The sequence below is a fragment of the Nicrophorus vespilloides genome, unplaced genomic scaffold (genome assembly GCF_001412225.1).
Source record: "Nicrophorus vespilloides isolate i.1.1-1 unplaced genomic scaffold, Nicve_v1.0, whole genome shotgun sequence".
Taxonomy (NCBI): domain Eukaryota; kingdom Metazoa; phylum Arthropoda; class Insecta; order Coleoptera; family Silphidae; genus Nicrophorus; species Nicrophorus vespilloides.
The window spans coordinates 84795-102143 of record NW_017097195.1 but is presented as its reverse complement, the minus strand read 5'-3'; the positions used below and the strand labels follow the sequence as shown (position 1 = coordinate 102143).

General features: G+C 28.4%; 1 protein-coding gene across 2 annotated transcripts in view; it reads right to left on the bottom strand.

Moving 5' to 3' along the window:
• Positions 1 to 9288: 9288 nt before the first annotated feature.
• The window catches only part of LOC108559377 (homeotic protein antennapedia-like), a 62457-nt gene continuing 54396 nt past the window's right edge, over positions 9289 to 17349 (bottom strand). For both annotated transcript variants that reach the window (XM_017916635.1, XM_017916636.1), the window contains exon 3: positions 9289 to 9584. In XM_017916635.1, the coding sequence (XP_017772124.1) occupies positions 9334 to 9584 (251 nt within the window). In that variant the 3' untranslated portion in view covers positions 9289 to 9333. The remainder of the gene's footprint in view (positions 9585 to 17349) is intronic.

The window sequence follows — 17349 nt, the reverse complement described above, 5'->3', positions numbered from 1 at the left end:
CAATTCCTTGATTAGTCCGGTTATAAACTGTGTAAAATATAGTCGAAACCTAGGTATTTCTGTCCAGTTTTTTTTTTTAAATTATTTAAGTAAATTCATAATTGTATAAGGAAATGATAAATTTTGATTTATTTCTGGTTTTTTGTTATATATTTTGCCAAAATTGATGTACAAAAATACCTCACATCGTGCGGCTTCGATTAGTGCGGATTGATTATAGTACGGTTTGAAAATTTCATAATGAATTAATTGAGCAAAATAAAAATAAGTACACAAAATATTTTTTTCTGTACATAATAATCGCTTTTTTTCTTTAACTAGAGTCTTCTCTTTTGTAAACTCCTTGATCAATGCAGTTTTAAACTGTATGAGATATTTGTGAAACCGCACTATACGAGGTATTTCTATCCAAATATTGAGTACATATTATAATTAGTTAAAAACTAGGTAATTTAACAACGGAAATATAAAATTATCAGATATTATTAAAGAGTAAAGTTTGATTTTTGTTTGAATTTAATTGGTTTTGAGAATTTTGCTTGCAACATCGAACGATTGTAAAATAAATCTAATTAGTTGTATAGTTACACGCTTATTACCTGTAATGGCTTTGAGCAATGGTGGCATTACGTAACATGCAATAGTAGGAACATCGATAAATCATATTTGCGGACAAGCCAAACAGAAAATATAAATAACACGGTGCAAATCGAAGGCAAAGGAAAAGCAATGAAGAAGGGAAAAAAAACACAATGAGTCATGCGAGTGCAGTTACTTTTGGTTTGACGGTGTAAACTCTCCTCTCATCATCATCCATCTACGTTAACCACGGGTTATTTGCTAAAAGTAGATGTGAATAGTGCGCCGATTGTGATGCACGTTCTATTCCTGGTCGAAGTTTCTACGATATTTCTGCAACAAAAAAATTAAGAAAAAATATACAGTAATTTTGTAGCTTCAATTCTGTAAAGGAAATTTGTTTGAAACTTACTTAATTCTGGTTGTTTCTGAAATTTTAATACACAAATTAATTGAGTTTAAACAAATATTAAATATTGTAAGAAATTTGTTATATGTAAACTTTAGTTATTTCTGAAAGTTTTATATCAAAAAAATGATGATTACATATAAATATTAAGAAATTTACTTAATTTTAGTTATTTCTCAAAAATTTAATAGAAAAAATAAACAATTTGAATTGTGACAGATAATGTCTCAAGAAATTTACTTAATTTTGGTTATTTCTGAAAGTTTAATAGAAAAATTATTTCATTTTTGTCACATATTGAATATAAATTTTTAAGAAATTTACTTAATTTTAAGTATTTATGAAAGTTTTATACCAAACAAATAGATTTTAGTTATTTTTAAAGTTTAATACAATTTTTACTTAATTTCAGTTCTTTCTAAACGTTTTTTACAAAATAATAGATTTTACTGATATAATATTAAATGTGGGGCAGAAATACCTATGGTCAATAGCCCTTTATATCAGTTAACTTTTTTGAAATTATATATTAAAGTGTGAACAAACTTACTTAATTTTCATTGTTTCTGAAATTTTAATACTTTTTTTTTTAATTTTACAAAGTATAAAGAAATTGGTACGAAAATTTATTTATTTTTTTGTATTTTTTGAACGTTTAATTCAAAATTGTTGTTTGTACATTGAAGAAAAGTACATAATTGAATATAAATAAGTAAAATTAATGTCCAAATTGACTAGTTAACCGAGAAATGAGCTTTAAAAAAATGTCATCCAGATACCTGAAATATTAAAAATTAAGACTACATAAAAAAAATGTCCTGTCTTCGACCACAGAATGAAATTGTCCGTTATTAGGGATCCGAAGATTCTAACCGACTAATCCTGACCTAAATAGTCCTGTGAGGAGCGTAACAAAACCGCAACAAGAAAGTGTCGTCGAGGACAAAACCGAAGACGTTTCAATTTTTTTTTCTGTGTAAAACTCGTTTATGGTCCACTCCTCCTTCGACGATTGGAACTGGCCTCATGCAAATGGGTTCCCATTAATATATGTTTCACCACCTTTTCAACCCCGGAATGAATGTGAAAAGGAGAAAGGATGTATTTTTTTTTCTGTTCAGATTTAAATGAAAAGTTAAGATCTATTACTGCTACGTCATATAGCAAAATATTTTTTGAATGTAAATTTGTAAATTAAATCGTATTGAATTCCTTTGTAAATGTATTGTATATAATAACGTCTTTATATAAAAATTAGTTAAAAAATGAAATTGAAGATTTTTTGCAATATTTTCAATATCTTTGGTTTTTATTGATTATTAGTAAATGCTTCACTATGAATAATTATCATTTTTAAAGTAAAATCTGTTTAAAGAATCTAATATTTGGCATTGTGTGAATTACTTCATTTAAGAAATTAAAAAAATAATATGCAATAATTATATGCAATGAAGATTCAAAGTTTGTATAAAAATGCAAGAAAAAAAATATGTCACTGATTGAGGACAAATTTCATTTTTCCTTGATTAGTTTAAGAAAATATATACAAATTTTCTTATTGCAACGAAGCTGAGAGCCAAACGAATAACTACAAAAAAAAACTAACTTATTTTCAAAAGTCTGTGACTAATTTTTAAATTTTTTACAAAGAGTTTGAAAATCATTATATTAAATATTTCAACTTAAATTATTAAATTTGGTACTATAAAATGTATTAAAAATTTCACTGTTTTAGTATTTTTTTTCTGTGTTTTCACGTTTTTTTTTCGTCGTTAATTTTCTCTAAATATTTGTAGATATGTTATTTTGTAGATCTGTGATACAAAAATAAATAACACGTTAGCAAACAGACAATTTCAAAATTTCAAGCTTAATTTCTTAAGCGCCAAAGGCGCATTCCCACTTTTTTTTTGTTGCATCGTACCAAGAATTCCACTCATATCAAATACACTTTCTAATAATAAATAAACATTGGAACTGGCAATAACCATTTAGAAATTGACTAACTTATTGAGAAATAATTATAACAATACAGATATATCTCGTATAGTGCGGTTTCGATCAGTCCGGATTCACTATAGTTAAGTTAGAAAATTTTAAAAACTACATAATTTTTATTAGAGAAAAATGTATTCAATACAAATTGTTAAGTCTTCGGTTAGTCCGGTTTTCGCACTATACGAGAAATTGCTGTAATCTTAGTTTGAATTTTAAATACATTTAGTAAGAAAATTCATATAAATAGAAATATTTTCAGTTACAAAAAGTTAAAATTAAGAATGTTTTATAAAGTAATAATTATCTATATTATAATTTTATATAATGTTAAACCAACAACAAAAAATAGAAAACAAGTAAAGTTTATATTTATATACTATCTAATTATATAACTGTTGAGGTTTGTTGTATGTTACGGTGAAGAATACAAATTTTCAGAATTGTAATTGGTGCTGAAACTTTGGACGTGAATGAAATATCACCGTTTTGCCACGTGGTACGTATTTTTATATTTTCGCGTCGTCGGACGCTGCGATTAGATCATAAGTTTTTTGTCAGATCATAAATAAAATTTTGGCAATATAAGAATAGATTCACGTTTCATAAATAAACATTACGAATGACTAAGAAAAAATTGAAAATATTAATAAATTTCAAATAAATTACAATTAATTCAATGTTATTTCAAATAATAGTCTTAAAAAAGTATTATTATCTTATATTTCCTACTCAATTCAACTATTTTTTTAAATTTTAAATGAACACGTAAATTTCGTTGAAGCAATAAAAATATAAGGAAAGTTTACTTTAAAAAATTAAATTTAATTAATATTTTTATTTACTTTAAACATTTTTAGAGGCTCTAATTTGCACCATTTTTTTTAATAATTAATTTACGTTTTCAAAACATTCATTTTTATAAAAAAATAATGTATTGACATGTTCTCATTTTTAACTACAAAATACTTAAAATTTGTAGTTTTTAAACCAAGTTTTATATTTAGAAAACTAATCTGATATAGTAAATAATTATATAATAGATATATTTAAATTTCATTTTTTTATCATAATCATTAATATTTTCATAAAATAATACTATATAACAATACCTCGTATAGTCCGGGTTCTCTATTGAAAATATTAAAACACACTAACTTTTAATTGACAAAATATAAATTAATTCTAAAAAAAATGTCCACAAAATATGTTTTTATACAAATCGTTTTTTTTTGTCAAAATCTAAACTATATACAGTCCCCGATTAGTACGGTTTTAAACTGAATACAACCGCACTATACGAGGTATTACTCTATTATACATTGATAAACCATAATACAAAGCGAGATTTTGAAATTAACTCTTGCATTTATATAAACTTAATCCCTTTGATAATTTGTCTCTATTTGTGCAATCCTCGATTAGTCCGGTTTAAAACGGAATATAGCCGCACTATACGAGGTTTTGCTCCATTAAATTACATATTTCAATATATTATAATTTCAATGTATTTAAAACATTAATAAACTTAGTCCCTTTGATAATCCATTGCATTAGATCCGGTTTCAGACGGAATATCTCACATAGTGCGGTAATACTATCTGAGGTATTGCTGTATTAAGTTGCTTAACCGTGCTTTATTAATTATTAGCTAATGCGTGTATAACTAACAGTAAGATTAATATAATTGGAAATAATAAATGAAAAACGTAGATCGTGTTTCTTTTCACTTCATACAGTCTAGTATATTTTTGTATAGTCCTCGATTTGGCCTGTTTCAAACCAGATATAACCGTACTTTACGAGGTATTACTGTATTAAGTTACATGTTTTACTGTACTATAATTTCAATGTGTTTAAAACATTGCTCAACTACGTACTTTATACACTTTTTGTATAGTCCTCGATTTGTTCGGTTTAAAACGAGATATAACCGTACTATAAGAGGTACTATTAAGTTACATGTTACGTTGTATTATGATTTCAATGTATTTAAAACATTGATAAAACATAATACAATGCGTACTTTATAAATGAAAAATTGTATTCATTTAAACTTAATCCCATTGAATTAGATGTAAGATTATTTTTTCACTTAATATAGTCAAATATTTTTTGTGCATTCCTCGATTAGTCCGGTATCAAAGATATTGATGCATTATGTAACATGTTTCACTGCATTATAACTAAGTTCAATGTCTTTAAAACGTTGCTCAACTACAATACAATGCGTGCTTTACAAATTAAAACTTGCATTAATTTAAACTTAATCCCTTTGATAATCCAGTGGATTAGGTAATGCGTGTGTAACTGTAAGATTAAAATGATTATGAATGGTAAATGAAAACGTGGATTAGGCGGAGGGGTGAAATATTAATTTTCTATGATTATGATATCGTATGTTCGGAATAATTTGTCGCAGGAGGGTGAAGTCATTGTGTACGTGTATACGTGTGTCCGTGTTATTACTAGTACAAGCGGTGCAAGTGTAAGTATGAGTGTTGCATTAAATAGAATGCATAACAATCTTGCCTTTGGGGCGGACGGCGGAGGCGACATTAACCCCAGGGCCGGAGAGCCGAGGGGGCGAATCGATAAATCATCCCGTCAAAAGTGGAGGCTAAGGCGGAGTCGTTCATACCATGTTCACCAATAATAATCCCCACGAAACGGGGGCCATCTTTTAACATACCACTCCACAACACACAAACACAACTTATTTTTTTTATTCGTTTAGTTTTTTCTCTTGTATTCTTGGCTTCTTCAGCCGCAAATCCAAAACAAACTAAACAAAACCTAAACTAAACTAAATACACCAAAAAAACTATATATTTAGAGATTAGGTAACATAAACGTATCGTTTCTGCTCCAAATTGGTTGGGGGTTCTTCGAAATAACAAGATCGTGTAGTTTTATTTTCAAATTTTTTATCTCTTTAATTTACAATTATCTTTATTTTATACATATAATTTATATGTATTATATAATATATATTCATATATATATTTATATATATAAGATCAAATCCACAAGACAGAAAAGAAAAAAAAATCGCTCATTTATTATTTGCAATTTTTGTTCCGAAAAGTTCAAGTGAAAATTTTATAATAATTTATTTTTCGAACAAAATTTTCCTTGTAAATAAATTTAAAAAAAAAATAAAAAAAGTAAGTAAACAAATGTTTTTTTTTATATAATAAAGAATGATATCAATATATATATATAATAATATATTTTTTTCGTTTTATTTATATTACAAATATATAAATTTAAAAATTCCCCCCAAAAAAATAATAAAAATTACAAAATAATAAAAACAAACATAAAAAATAAATAGATCGACCGAAAGTTCAAAATATACGTGTATAATATATTTTTTTTTGTTTTAATATATATATATATATATTTATATGAAATGGGACAAAGTTCGCTTCTTCATCCTCTCTCGCACGAAGAAGACTTCATCTCATCATCTTCTGGTTTCTATACTAAAATATTACACCACAGCACAAATAACTATACGCTATTTTCATCTTCATCATTTTTTTTCCTCTCGTTTATTCTTATATCCATATAGGTACAAATATACAGCATGCCAAAAAAAAATTCCAAAAAAAAAGTAAAACAAACAATAACAAATAAAAAGAAACCCTAATTTTTTTTTGCGTTTTTTCAACTTTTTTTTTTGTTTTTCATATATATAAGTATATAAATTTATATAAGATTTTTTTTTCTTTATTTTCGTGGGCGTCGGGACGCGCGGGTTATTTTCATATTTTTTTTCGTCATCGTCCCCCTCGACACTTGTGTATATAAAAAAATCAAAATAAATATTTTTTTTCTTTCGCGAGGGTTTCTAACAAAAAAAATAATTATTAACCCGTGGGGCCCGACGCAATTCTCGAACAATATATATAATATATAGATCATTTCATATTCAATATAATCTTTCCTCGGGGCTTCGAAGAAAAAAACATTATTACATCATAACGTATACTTAATCATTTATTAGTTTTCCACCACTTTTGTTTGTTTGCTTTACTTTTACTCTTACTTTTTGCAGCAACGTCTGTTTCACATCGAAAAAATTACGTATTTCGTTTCATATTAATATCACTATTCGCCTCACAAAATAAAAATATTTTGGTATACAAAATATTCTCCTTCAATTATTATAAGTTTTTTTTTTGTCAATTTTTTAATTTATTTTTTTCGAAAAAAAAATCAAGAAAACCAATATAATCCAATTGTCTGTTGTGTATATATATATACTCTCTTAGTACTTTTACAATTAATTACGAGTATCGTTTCCTACATGGATAAAATTACTCTAACTTTGGCATAAAAGTGCATATTATCGTATATGTTCATATCCTTTCATCATAATCAATCGGATTCGTTTTCAAAACAAAAATTGTAATATAATAAAAAATAAAATAATTACCCAAATATTTACACACAAAAATCTCGTCCGTATTACAAGTATATATATATATGTATATAAAAAAAAAGAACAAATATACAATATCATTATAAGTTATATTTATCTACAATATATATTAGGGCGCCGGGGGCGCGAAGCGCTCCAACTGCGGCTTCGTTTTTAAAAACCAATAAGAAAAAACAAAATGGCGTCAATGTACAAGTAAGGTGCGCAGAAGCGCTGCGCCGCGGGAGGAATCTGGGGCTTCGGGCGTGCGCAGTCGGGATTCGCGCCCCGGGCGGGAGATTCGAAAAAAAAAATAATTATTTAAATATATTTGGTGAGAAGGGCGGCGCAGAACTGTTTCATGCTTATTCACAAACAAACAAAAAAATAGATTTTTTTTTCGTGTGGGAATTTAATTCACTGACCTGTCTCTCTCGGATGAATCGTGTTGTGGATGCGTCCTCAATTCACAATCCGCAAAATTAATTTAATTTTCTCAATTTTTACATTCACTTCTTCGAATTATATCAAAAAAAAAACAAACAATAAATTTACTACACTTTGCAGACGGTTCGTGAACTTCAATTGAAAAAAAGTTGGAGAAAGAAGATAAAATAAAATAAAAATTGCACTGGCCTCTTTTACGTTTACGTATATATAGTTCATAGAAGTAAAAAAAACAACACAAAAATCGCGGGAAATTCAAATAATTTGAAAAACGAAAAATTATATATCATCACCATCCCACCTCGTCCATTGTTACACCTACTTTTAATTAATCCTCGCATCAATTTATTTTTTTAAACATTTTCTTTTATTATTCTTAGTACTTCATCACCTCTTTTCTATTATATATATATAATACAAATTTTTGTTTTTTCTTTTAAGTTACGTTAAAAAAAAATAAAACTCGCCACTAACAATTATCTACAAATATAAATCAATAAATAAAAAAAAATCTATATATATATATAATATATTTATATAATTCGATCCTTACAAAAGAACTAAAAAAAAATCAAATTAATTTAATTTAAAAGAAAAAAAAAATTGCCGATCGCGATTAAAATCATCATAACAATAATAATAATTGTCTTTTCTTAATTCCATTTTCGAAATCATTATTATATATAATACAGTAATCGTCGTATTTTTTTCTTCCTTTTTTTTTATACAATTTTTTCGTGTTTTTTTTTTTCGTTTTGTTTATTTAATTAATTAATTAAGAGAGGTCATTGTGGTTTCAGTTTAATTAGAAATTAAAACGGGAGGAACACATCCTTTGAATGACCGTTGCGTAATATATTTATATATATATAATATAAATTATGTATTTTTTTTCTTTGCTCAATCAATCATTTTCTAATCAATAATTCACGTAAATGATGCAAATAAACTTTTTTGATTTCGTTTGCGGATTTAAATGCGCTCTATTTTTTTTTCTTTGTTTTTCCTTTTAGAGAGTTTTAAGAGATAGATATAGATAGGTAGAGAGAGAGAGAGAGAAAGAGAGAAAATGACTATAAAGTGTTATTAGGTACAATGGTTTTTCTTCTTCTTCTTCGTCTTCATCGTCATCATGTTCTTAATTATTATTACGTATTTTCTTGTTTTTTTTTCCTTTGCTTAATCTCCGTATGTGTGTGAGAGTGTACATATTTGTTTTAATTATTATTTCTTCTTGTAGTTAATCGATTTGAAAAAAAAATAAAGAAAAATAATCGTGCAGCTTATATATCATAATTAATCTGTATTTTTTTTCTCTTTGCTTTTCCTTCCAAGTAGTTTAGTTTATATGTATATATCTATATATATATACATATATATATATATTTATCTATATATATGTGTATATTTATATGTATGTACGTATATATATATAAGTATATATTTATTATTAGTTAGTTTATTTAATTTAGTTTCACTGGGGTGATCCTTGGGGGCTGATGTCATCGCCGCCGCCCTCCGAGCCGCCCTCTCCTTTGGTCTTGTTCTCCTTCTTCCACTTCATGCGACGGTTTTGGAACCAGATCTTGATCTGCCTTTCGGTGAGGCAAAGAGCGTGGGCGATCTCGATGCGCCTCCGCCGCGTCAAGTACCGATTGAAGTGGAACTCCTTCTCCAGCTCCAGGGTTTGGTACCTGGTGTACGTCTGTCTGCCACGTTTCCTCTCTGCAAAAATAAAGGTCCGATTATTAGAAATGGTTAAGAGCGGGGGGATATAGAGATAAAACTATTAATTGCGTTTTCAGGAATGGATGATTTATGCGCCGTTTATAAACTCATTATATGTACGTCGGGCCCGAGGACCGCCTAGAGCCTAGGCCATGATTGGCGTCACAAGGCCACTCCGGAATACACAGCCTCCCTCGGTAATCTCTATAATTATTTATATACTCTGTCTCGCACGTTTCTTTCCTTTTCTTACTTTTTTTTTTCTCTCATATGTTCCGTCTTTTGTTGCTTACATTTGCCGCTCTCTCTAAAACCACCATCTTCTGAACCTGAAGATGATGACCAGAGAGGGCAACCCAAGAACAAAAACTAAGGAATTACCAAATCCACTTTCAATCACATTACATAATCATTTAAATACATTCAACGATTACTTTAATATACAGTCAAATTCGTTTACAACAAACCATTAAGTATTTGGTTAAATTAATCATAACATCAAAGTGTCATCAATAAGAATAATTATTTTCTCAACAAAAACTTTGAAATTTTATACTTATTTCATTAATAACGAGTATTAAACAATTTTAATAATACATAGAAAATTATAGGTGATAGTACAACAATTAAAAAGTACCAAATAATCCACATTACTTAATAATCCAAATCAATTTAACAATTACTTTAATATACAGTCAAATCCTCTTTAAAGAAACCATTAAGTATTAATTAATCATAACATCAATGTGTCATCATTCCATTCAATTAAATTTGTTTTTTCTCAATAAAAACGTTGAAATTTTATACTTATTTCATTTATTACGAGTACTAAACAATGTAAATAATACAACAAATCGATGGAAAATCTTAAGATGATACCAATCTTCATAATTATTCAAATTTTATTCAAAGAAATTTTACAATACGTACAAATTTCACTCATTACAAAATTTGCTTAATTGAAGTATTAAACGTAAAGAATTAAATAATAAATAATTGGGAACAATATAACATAATGATTAAGTCATGAAAATTTCAATTTCTTTCAAATCTATTTCACGATTATTGCATTTAGTTACATTTGATATTTGTCTGTGTAAATGAACAATAACGTTAAAACTTTATACATGTTGCATTCATTACAAATTTTGATCAATCCAAATAGTAATTAAAGAATTATAGCCAAATATAGTGAAAAATTGGAGAAAAAAACATCATTCATAATAATTCATATAAATTTTACGATTATTTCATTTAGTTAAATCCGGTTTTTGTTGTTATGAATTAATAGTAAAGTTAAAATATAATACATATTTCATTCATTACAAATTTTAATCAATAAATATGAAAACAATGCCAATTATAAAATTTCACTAAATTTATTATATAACTAATCCAATTTGATCATTTTACTATCATTATTACATAAATTTAAATCTTTATTATAGCTAGAAATCAGTAATAACATCAATACTAATGAAATTACCAAAATTATTTTAGAATTATTAAAAGTCATTTATATTTCATACTTTACTACAAAAAAAAATATATTGATTAATTGAAATAAAAACGATTGAAACTTATACAAATTCAGTTGAAATATATTGTATGCAACAAAACAAAAATTTTCAATAATGTAAAAACTTCACCATTCATAAAGGTCAATCTTCAATATATTTATGAAAATTTTGAGGAAACTACGAATATTAAAGAATTTGATTATTTTATACTAACAAAAACAATTCATAAATTATGATAAATGTTCGTTTAATAATGTAAAATAACGTTAAAATGATGCTCATATTTCACCACATCGTCACGAGGTCATAACCTAAAAGTAACGTTATATCCGAGTTCAATATTTCATTACATAATCTTTAATATCATTACATAATCATATCATTGTCTAACAAATTATTAAATTTATTTGCTAATTTTAAATATAATAAAGATCTAACGATAACATTCTTTCTTTTTTCATTTGTTTCGTTTGAAATAAATCAATTAAAAAAATGTATAAGAATCACTGCATATTATGCACACTAAAGCAATATTTGCTTATTTTATTATTGCAATTAAATTATTAAGCCACAAATAATTAAATGATCAAAAAAATACGCATTATATAACCTTCTAAAAGTGCATAACGTCGCCATCTATCGCCACTACATTGAAACATTCATCATCTGCTTTTTTTTCTCTTTTAATGTATTATTAATATTATAATTCCTTCCTTCTTTTTTATTGTTGTTTTTGTTACTGTAATTATTATTAATTATGTTAATAAAAAGATTAAGTATCGAGACCGATTGGAATAGAGATAAAATGGAGTTATTATAATTATTTAGCATTAATGAGCAATTTCCTCGGCTTCAAGATCAGATTTCCGCTGCGGCATTCCCACGTGTTTTGAGTTATTGCATAAATTATAAATAGCTTAAATAACATTGGAAATAAAGTCGATTTACGAGTACTAAAAATTATTATTTCATAATAATTAAATTAGATCTAATTAAGTAATAAAATGCAATTAATGATGAATTATTATTTGAAACACGAAATATTAACAGATTTATTTATAGTTTATTAGAACATTTATAAGTAACAAAAATTGCATTTTTTTTAATTAATTAAGACTTTTAATAGAATTGCAATAATTGTACGAGTAATAAGTTGTTAATTAATTGTAGGCAAATATTGATCATTAATTATGATTACTAATGATTAATTCAGTATGAAACGTAACTTTATATAATGAGAACTGTGATATTAGGCAACACACAATACTTGAAAGTTGATGGAAAAAAAGGTATAGAGAATTTTTGTTGGAAATTTAGGTTTTTCATATTTAATTTCCATGAAGGGAAATGAGGTCAGACGGCTTTCGCAAATTAATTGCTTCGAGTTATATAATTTAATAACGTTACGCATGAAAAGAATTATTTAATTTCTTTCCCTGTTGCAGCACGTTCTTTTTTTTTGTACTTCGTTTCGGTTTTTGGCCTCCATTGTAATTTTAAAAACAAAACAAAAAAACGTATTTTTTTTTTGTGTTCTTTTGATTATTTTTGATCCAATTAGCCGTGGTCCGAGGCGTCGCCAATTAGGCTGAGGCACCCCCCGCACTCAATTAATCATCTGGGGAGGCCACCGTTCACATCTTTCCCATCTAGGGACCAATCGGGCTCGTTATTCCGAAATGTGTACTGTGTTGTTTCCATTCTCCTCTGTCCGTCTTTCTCTTCTATTTTCTATGCTTTCCTCTCTGTTTCCTCCTCCGCCGCTGCAGCTTGCCTAAAGAAGGGTGGGTTTTCCATCTCTCTCTCTCGCAAACTGTGTGCTTTTTGGGTGAAGGGGGTGGAGGAGGGCGGCGGACGAAAAGGGAGGCTGACGAAGATGAATGGCCGTTTCTGGCACGAACACGGCCGACGTCCAAAAAACTAACATGTGGGGAGAAAGAGCAACGGCTGGCTGAACGCCGAAAGGCAATTTTTAACCTCCGCTCCTCGGCATTCTTTCCTCTCTCTATTCATCCTGCTCCAACCACCCCACGTCCTTTCCACCTTCCTCCACCTCCTCTCCACGATCCATTCGCTGCCGGCAGTCACCCACATTTCATTTTCTTTATTCTCATCCAGAACGATACCGAATGTAATCTATGATTGAGTCGTGAGATGTAAAATAAATTAGGTTAGCTCCGGCCATACCAATGGGATTATTTATATCAATGTTCGCCCACCGTTTTCCTCTCCTGTTTACTATTCCTCTCGCAAGCGCCGCACCCTCACTCACTCTCTCTCTCTCACTCTCGTTCATTCAGTTTACTCGTTTCATCTGCATCCATAAATACAACACCATAAATAATTAATTCCCGAGTCGAAGGAGCCACCATACTTCATCATTAATACTTCTTCATTTCCAACTCGGATTACAATAACAACTTCTCCTCTTCCAATCATCATTAATACATGCTCATTCTCAACTTTCTAACCTTCAAACGGTAGCAACCAGATTAAACTATTACTTAATCTCAGATTACAATAAGAACTCGCTTTTTTTTATTCATCATTAATACATCTTCAAATCCTTCTTAAAAAACAAGTTAATAAGTAACTTTACAACGTTCTACAAGTTTAACTATCAAATCTTCAATTTTAATGAAATTACTGTAAATGTCTTTTCATATCTCTTCAGTTAAAGTAGTTCATAACTACATAATTTTTAACTGTTAATTTGAACTACTAATCTTTTTTTTCAATTTTAAATAATCACATTTACTTTTCACTTAATTCTTTACTCTAATTAAATTAGTCACAATTTGTTGTGAACATTCATAATTAGTACTCATTTTACAAAACTTCTTAAGATCATTACATTTCTTCTTCTATTTTCAATTTATGTAACTGTATGAATTTATAGTGAAACAATTATCTTTATTACTTATTTAAACTATACGATTAATCAAATACATTATGAACTATTAACTAATTTAGTTCTATGTATAATTGAACTACTACTCCCTTTTTTTGTCATTCTAAAGTTGGTATAACCTTTTATGTTTCAATGTCAATTAATACTTGATTATCTAACACAAATTACAAAAAGAGTTATAATTATTTTTCTTATAAAAACAGTGTATTTCAATAATTATAGTTGTAAAATTAGTTCCAAACCAACATCTTATTAGAATATGACATTTGATAACATTTATAATGTCTAAGAACTGTCAAAAACACCAGCTTCATTTGCTCTACTGTAATAGACATTTGAACTACTAAACGTCAAAATTGACAATTACAATATAAATGTCAAATAAACTGACATAACAATGAAATGTCAAGTAAATTGACAATTAAATATAATACTTGGCTATTGTAATTTATACTAATAAAGAGATATTAAGAATTAATCATTTTATTAGAGCAAGGATGAAAACGCATGATGAGCCGCATTTCGGTTTTCTTATATAGCCGTATATGCCCACCCCTGGATTAGACCATTATAACTGGTTACATCATCTAAATAATCGAAATTTTTTCATTCGTCTTCATCAGTAACTATTACTATATCTTACTGTCAATGTTGAAGATACATTGTAACTGTATCTTCAATGTAAAATACCAATTGGACAATTATAATTTTCCACATGATTCGAAATCCACGCATCGAAACCAACCAGAGAATAAAAAAAAGTATTCAAATCCCGACATTCCACCATACCAACAAACAACAATAACCAAAAAAGAAACTCGACTTTCGCTCCTTTCGATGCGGAGAGCCTAATTATCGAAGAATTTGTTTTATCTGAGATTCCGAAACGCCGCTGTCTCTCGGCGTTCCGTTGCACAACGATTTTTGACGGTGCCTTATCTCCTGACATGGGTCTGACATAACACCGAGACCTCCCCTACAAAAAAATTTCTTTTCCTCCACAGATTACTCTCTCTCTCATTTCTCTTTTTAATTAGAAAGATGGCCGAGCTCGACTTGTCTCTACTTTATTTTTTTGTTGTTCTATATGCAAATCCAATTCTGCATTTCTTCGATGTATGTAAAGAGATTCACTTTTGTTGTTGTTTTACTTTGCGTTTCGTTCTGGGAGAACACGGAATTCGGTCTTTGATGGATCGATGGATGGTTCTGCCCACACGGGCTTATTATATTCAGATAAAAAAAAGGGGAGAGATGAGAAGAGATGTGAGATGAGAAGAGAAAAGGGGGGCACGACGTTAATTAAAGAAGCATCGAACTAATCAGGGCTCACGTCTGTGCAGGAATAAATCAAACCTCTGAACACGGGCTCCGGGTCTGGAAATAATTACACGTCTTGTCCGGGGTTGCGGCGCGTTCATCAACCCGAAAACACACAGAAAACTGTGCTCGAGAAACACATCCTTAATTAGACGATATAAAACCAGATGAGATGTGTACTACTTTTTTTTGCTTTGCTTTGTAATCACTTGGTTTTTAAATAAAGCCTCACTTTTTACGCATTACTTGCCAAGTAATTTATATAGTACTATCATAAACTTGTCAAATATCATATAGTAAATATAATTAAAAAAAGCGGCATCAATGAAATCTGTCTTTATTTTTAAATGTTCACAATCAATCAAATTTTTTTTTTATTTATAATAATTTATATAAAATAATTATTTTATATAAAAAAAAACTTGCTAAATGCTGTAATTATTTGAAGTATTTGCTGACTAAAAAAATCAATTTCTTTAAATAACAAAGAATTTTTCAAGTACTTTTAAAACACAATAAAGTATGTAGACATAATTATTGCATTTTTTGTAAAGTTTACTTAATCTTTAAACATTTTCATTGACAACATTTTGTCGTTTTTTCATTTAGTACTAATTTAACGCTTATTGCTATTAAGAAAATAGTTGATGCTTCTTAAATGTAATTTGAATGTTTTGATGTGAAAATTTTCTTTACTAATTAATGATTAAAAAATAAAATTAAAGACGTTTTTCTGTTTCAAATCAGAGGAAAAAAACAAAAATTTACTCTCTTAGTTCAAATTTTAGTAGTTCAAATAAGCTAAAATCAAATCAATAGTTCAAAATACACATTTTTCAATTAATATTTATCAATAGTTTCCTAAAACGATGATCAAATTTTAAATGAAAACTGAGAAATTAAAATTAATTTGAATCTTTAATTAATCGTTAAATTAATTTATCTAATTAAATATCATAGTTTTCCATTGATTAAATACCTAAAGATAATTTAATTATTTGTTAATTAATTAATTCAATGTTTAATTAAACATATTTAAGTAAAAATTTGACGTTTCTAAACTAATTCGATTAATACCTTTAACTGTCTAATAATAACACATAATAAGCAACACATTTGTTTCATTAAGTAAAGAAAAAAACAAAATGGTCGATTGTCGATCATTATAATAATTGCGGTTACTTAACCTTCTTCCACAAATCTCTTTTTTTACTTTGATGTGTAAGAAAAAAGAAAATTAATTTGTGGTTAACATTCTTTTCGCTTTCCTTTTTCTCTCCTTCTTCCTCTCTTTCACACACATTTACGATTTCTATCTTTTTCGAACTAATTAAAGAAGAGCGCGTATGTGGATGAAAGAAGAAGAGGAAGAAAAAACATAAGATGGAGGACGCTTCATAATCTAACGTCAGACCCACATCAAACGGCCGCTGAAAAATCGGTTCCGATCCGTTCTTCTCTAATTCCAAGCGAAAAAAGAAACAAGTATAGAGAAAAAGAAGGGAAGGAAAAATGCGGGTTAATTAGTGGAAAAGGTTTTCATCCATATCTACTTTGAAAGAGAAAGAGAAATAAAAAAAAAATCTTCTCTTTTCGCTATTAAGGGCGTGTGCGTGCGTGTGTGTTTATGTATGTATGTGTATATGTACATGTATGAGTATGTGTGTATATGTATGGGTTTGTATGTATGAATGTGTGTGTGAGTGCAAAGAGAGTTTAAATAATTTACGGCGATATCAAATCTCATCGCGTCACAATTTATCACCGGAATGCTTATTTAATGGCCCCGCTCGTTCGTCGGATTTGCACGATCGCAGGGGCCGCACATCTTGCTTCATAAATTGTGCCGCACTCAACAAGTAGCCTATATACCGTCGCGGTTATATTGTTATTACCGTGCTTATGGTTGCCAACAGATGCAAATTCTATCTTTATTATTACATTAATCGCTTTATTGCGCGCGAGAACCGCGAAACCGAGCAAACGATCATCGTAAAACGCGATTGTCACA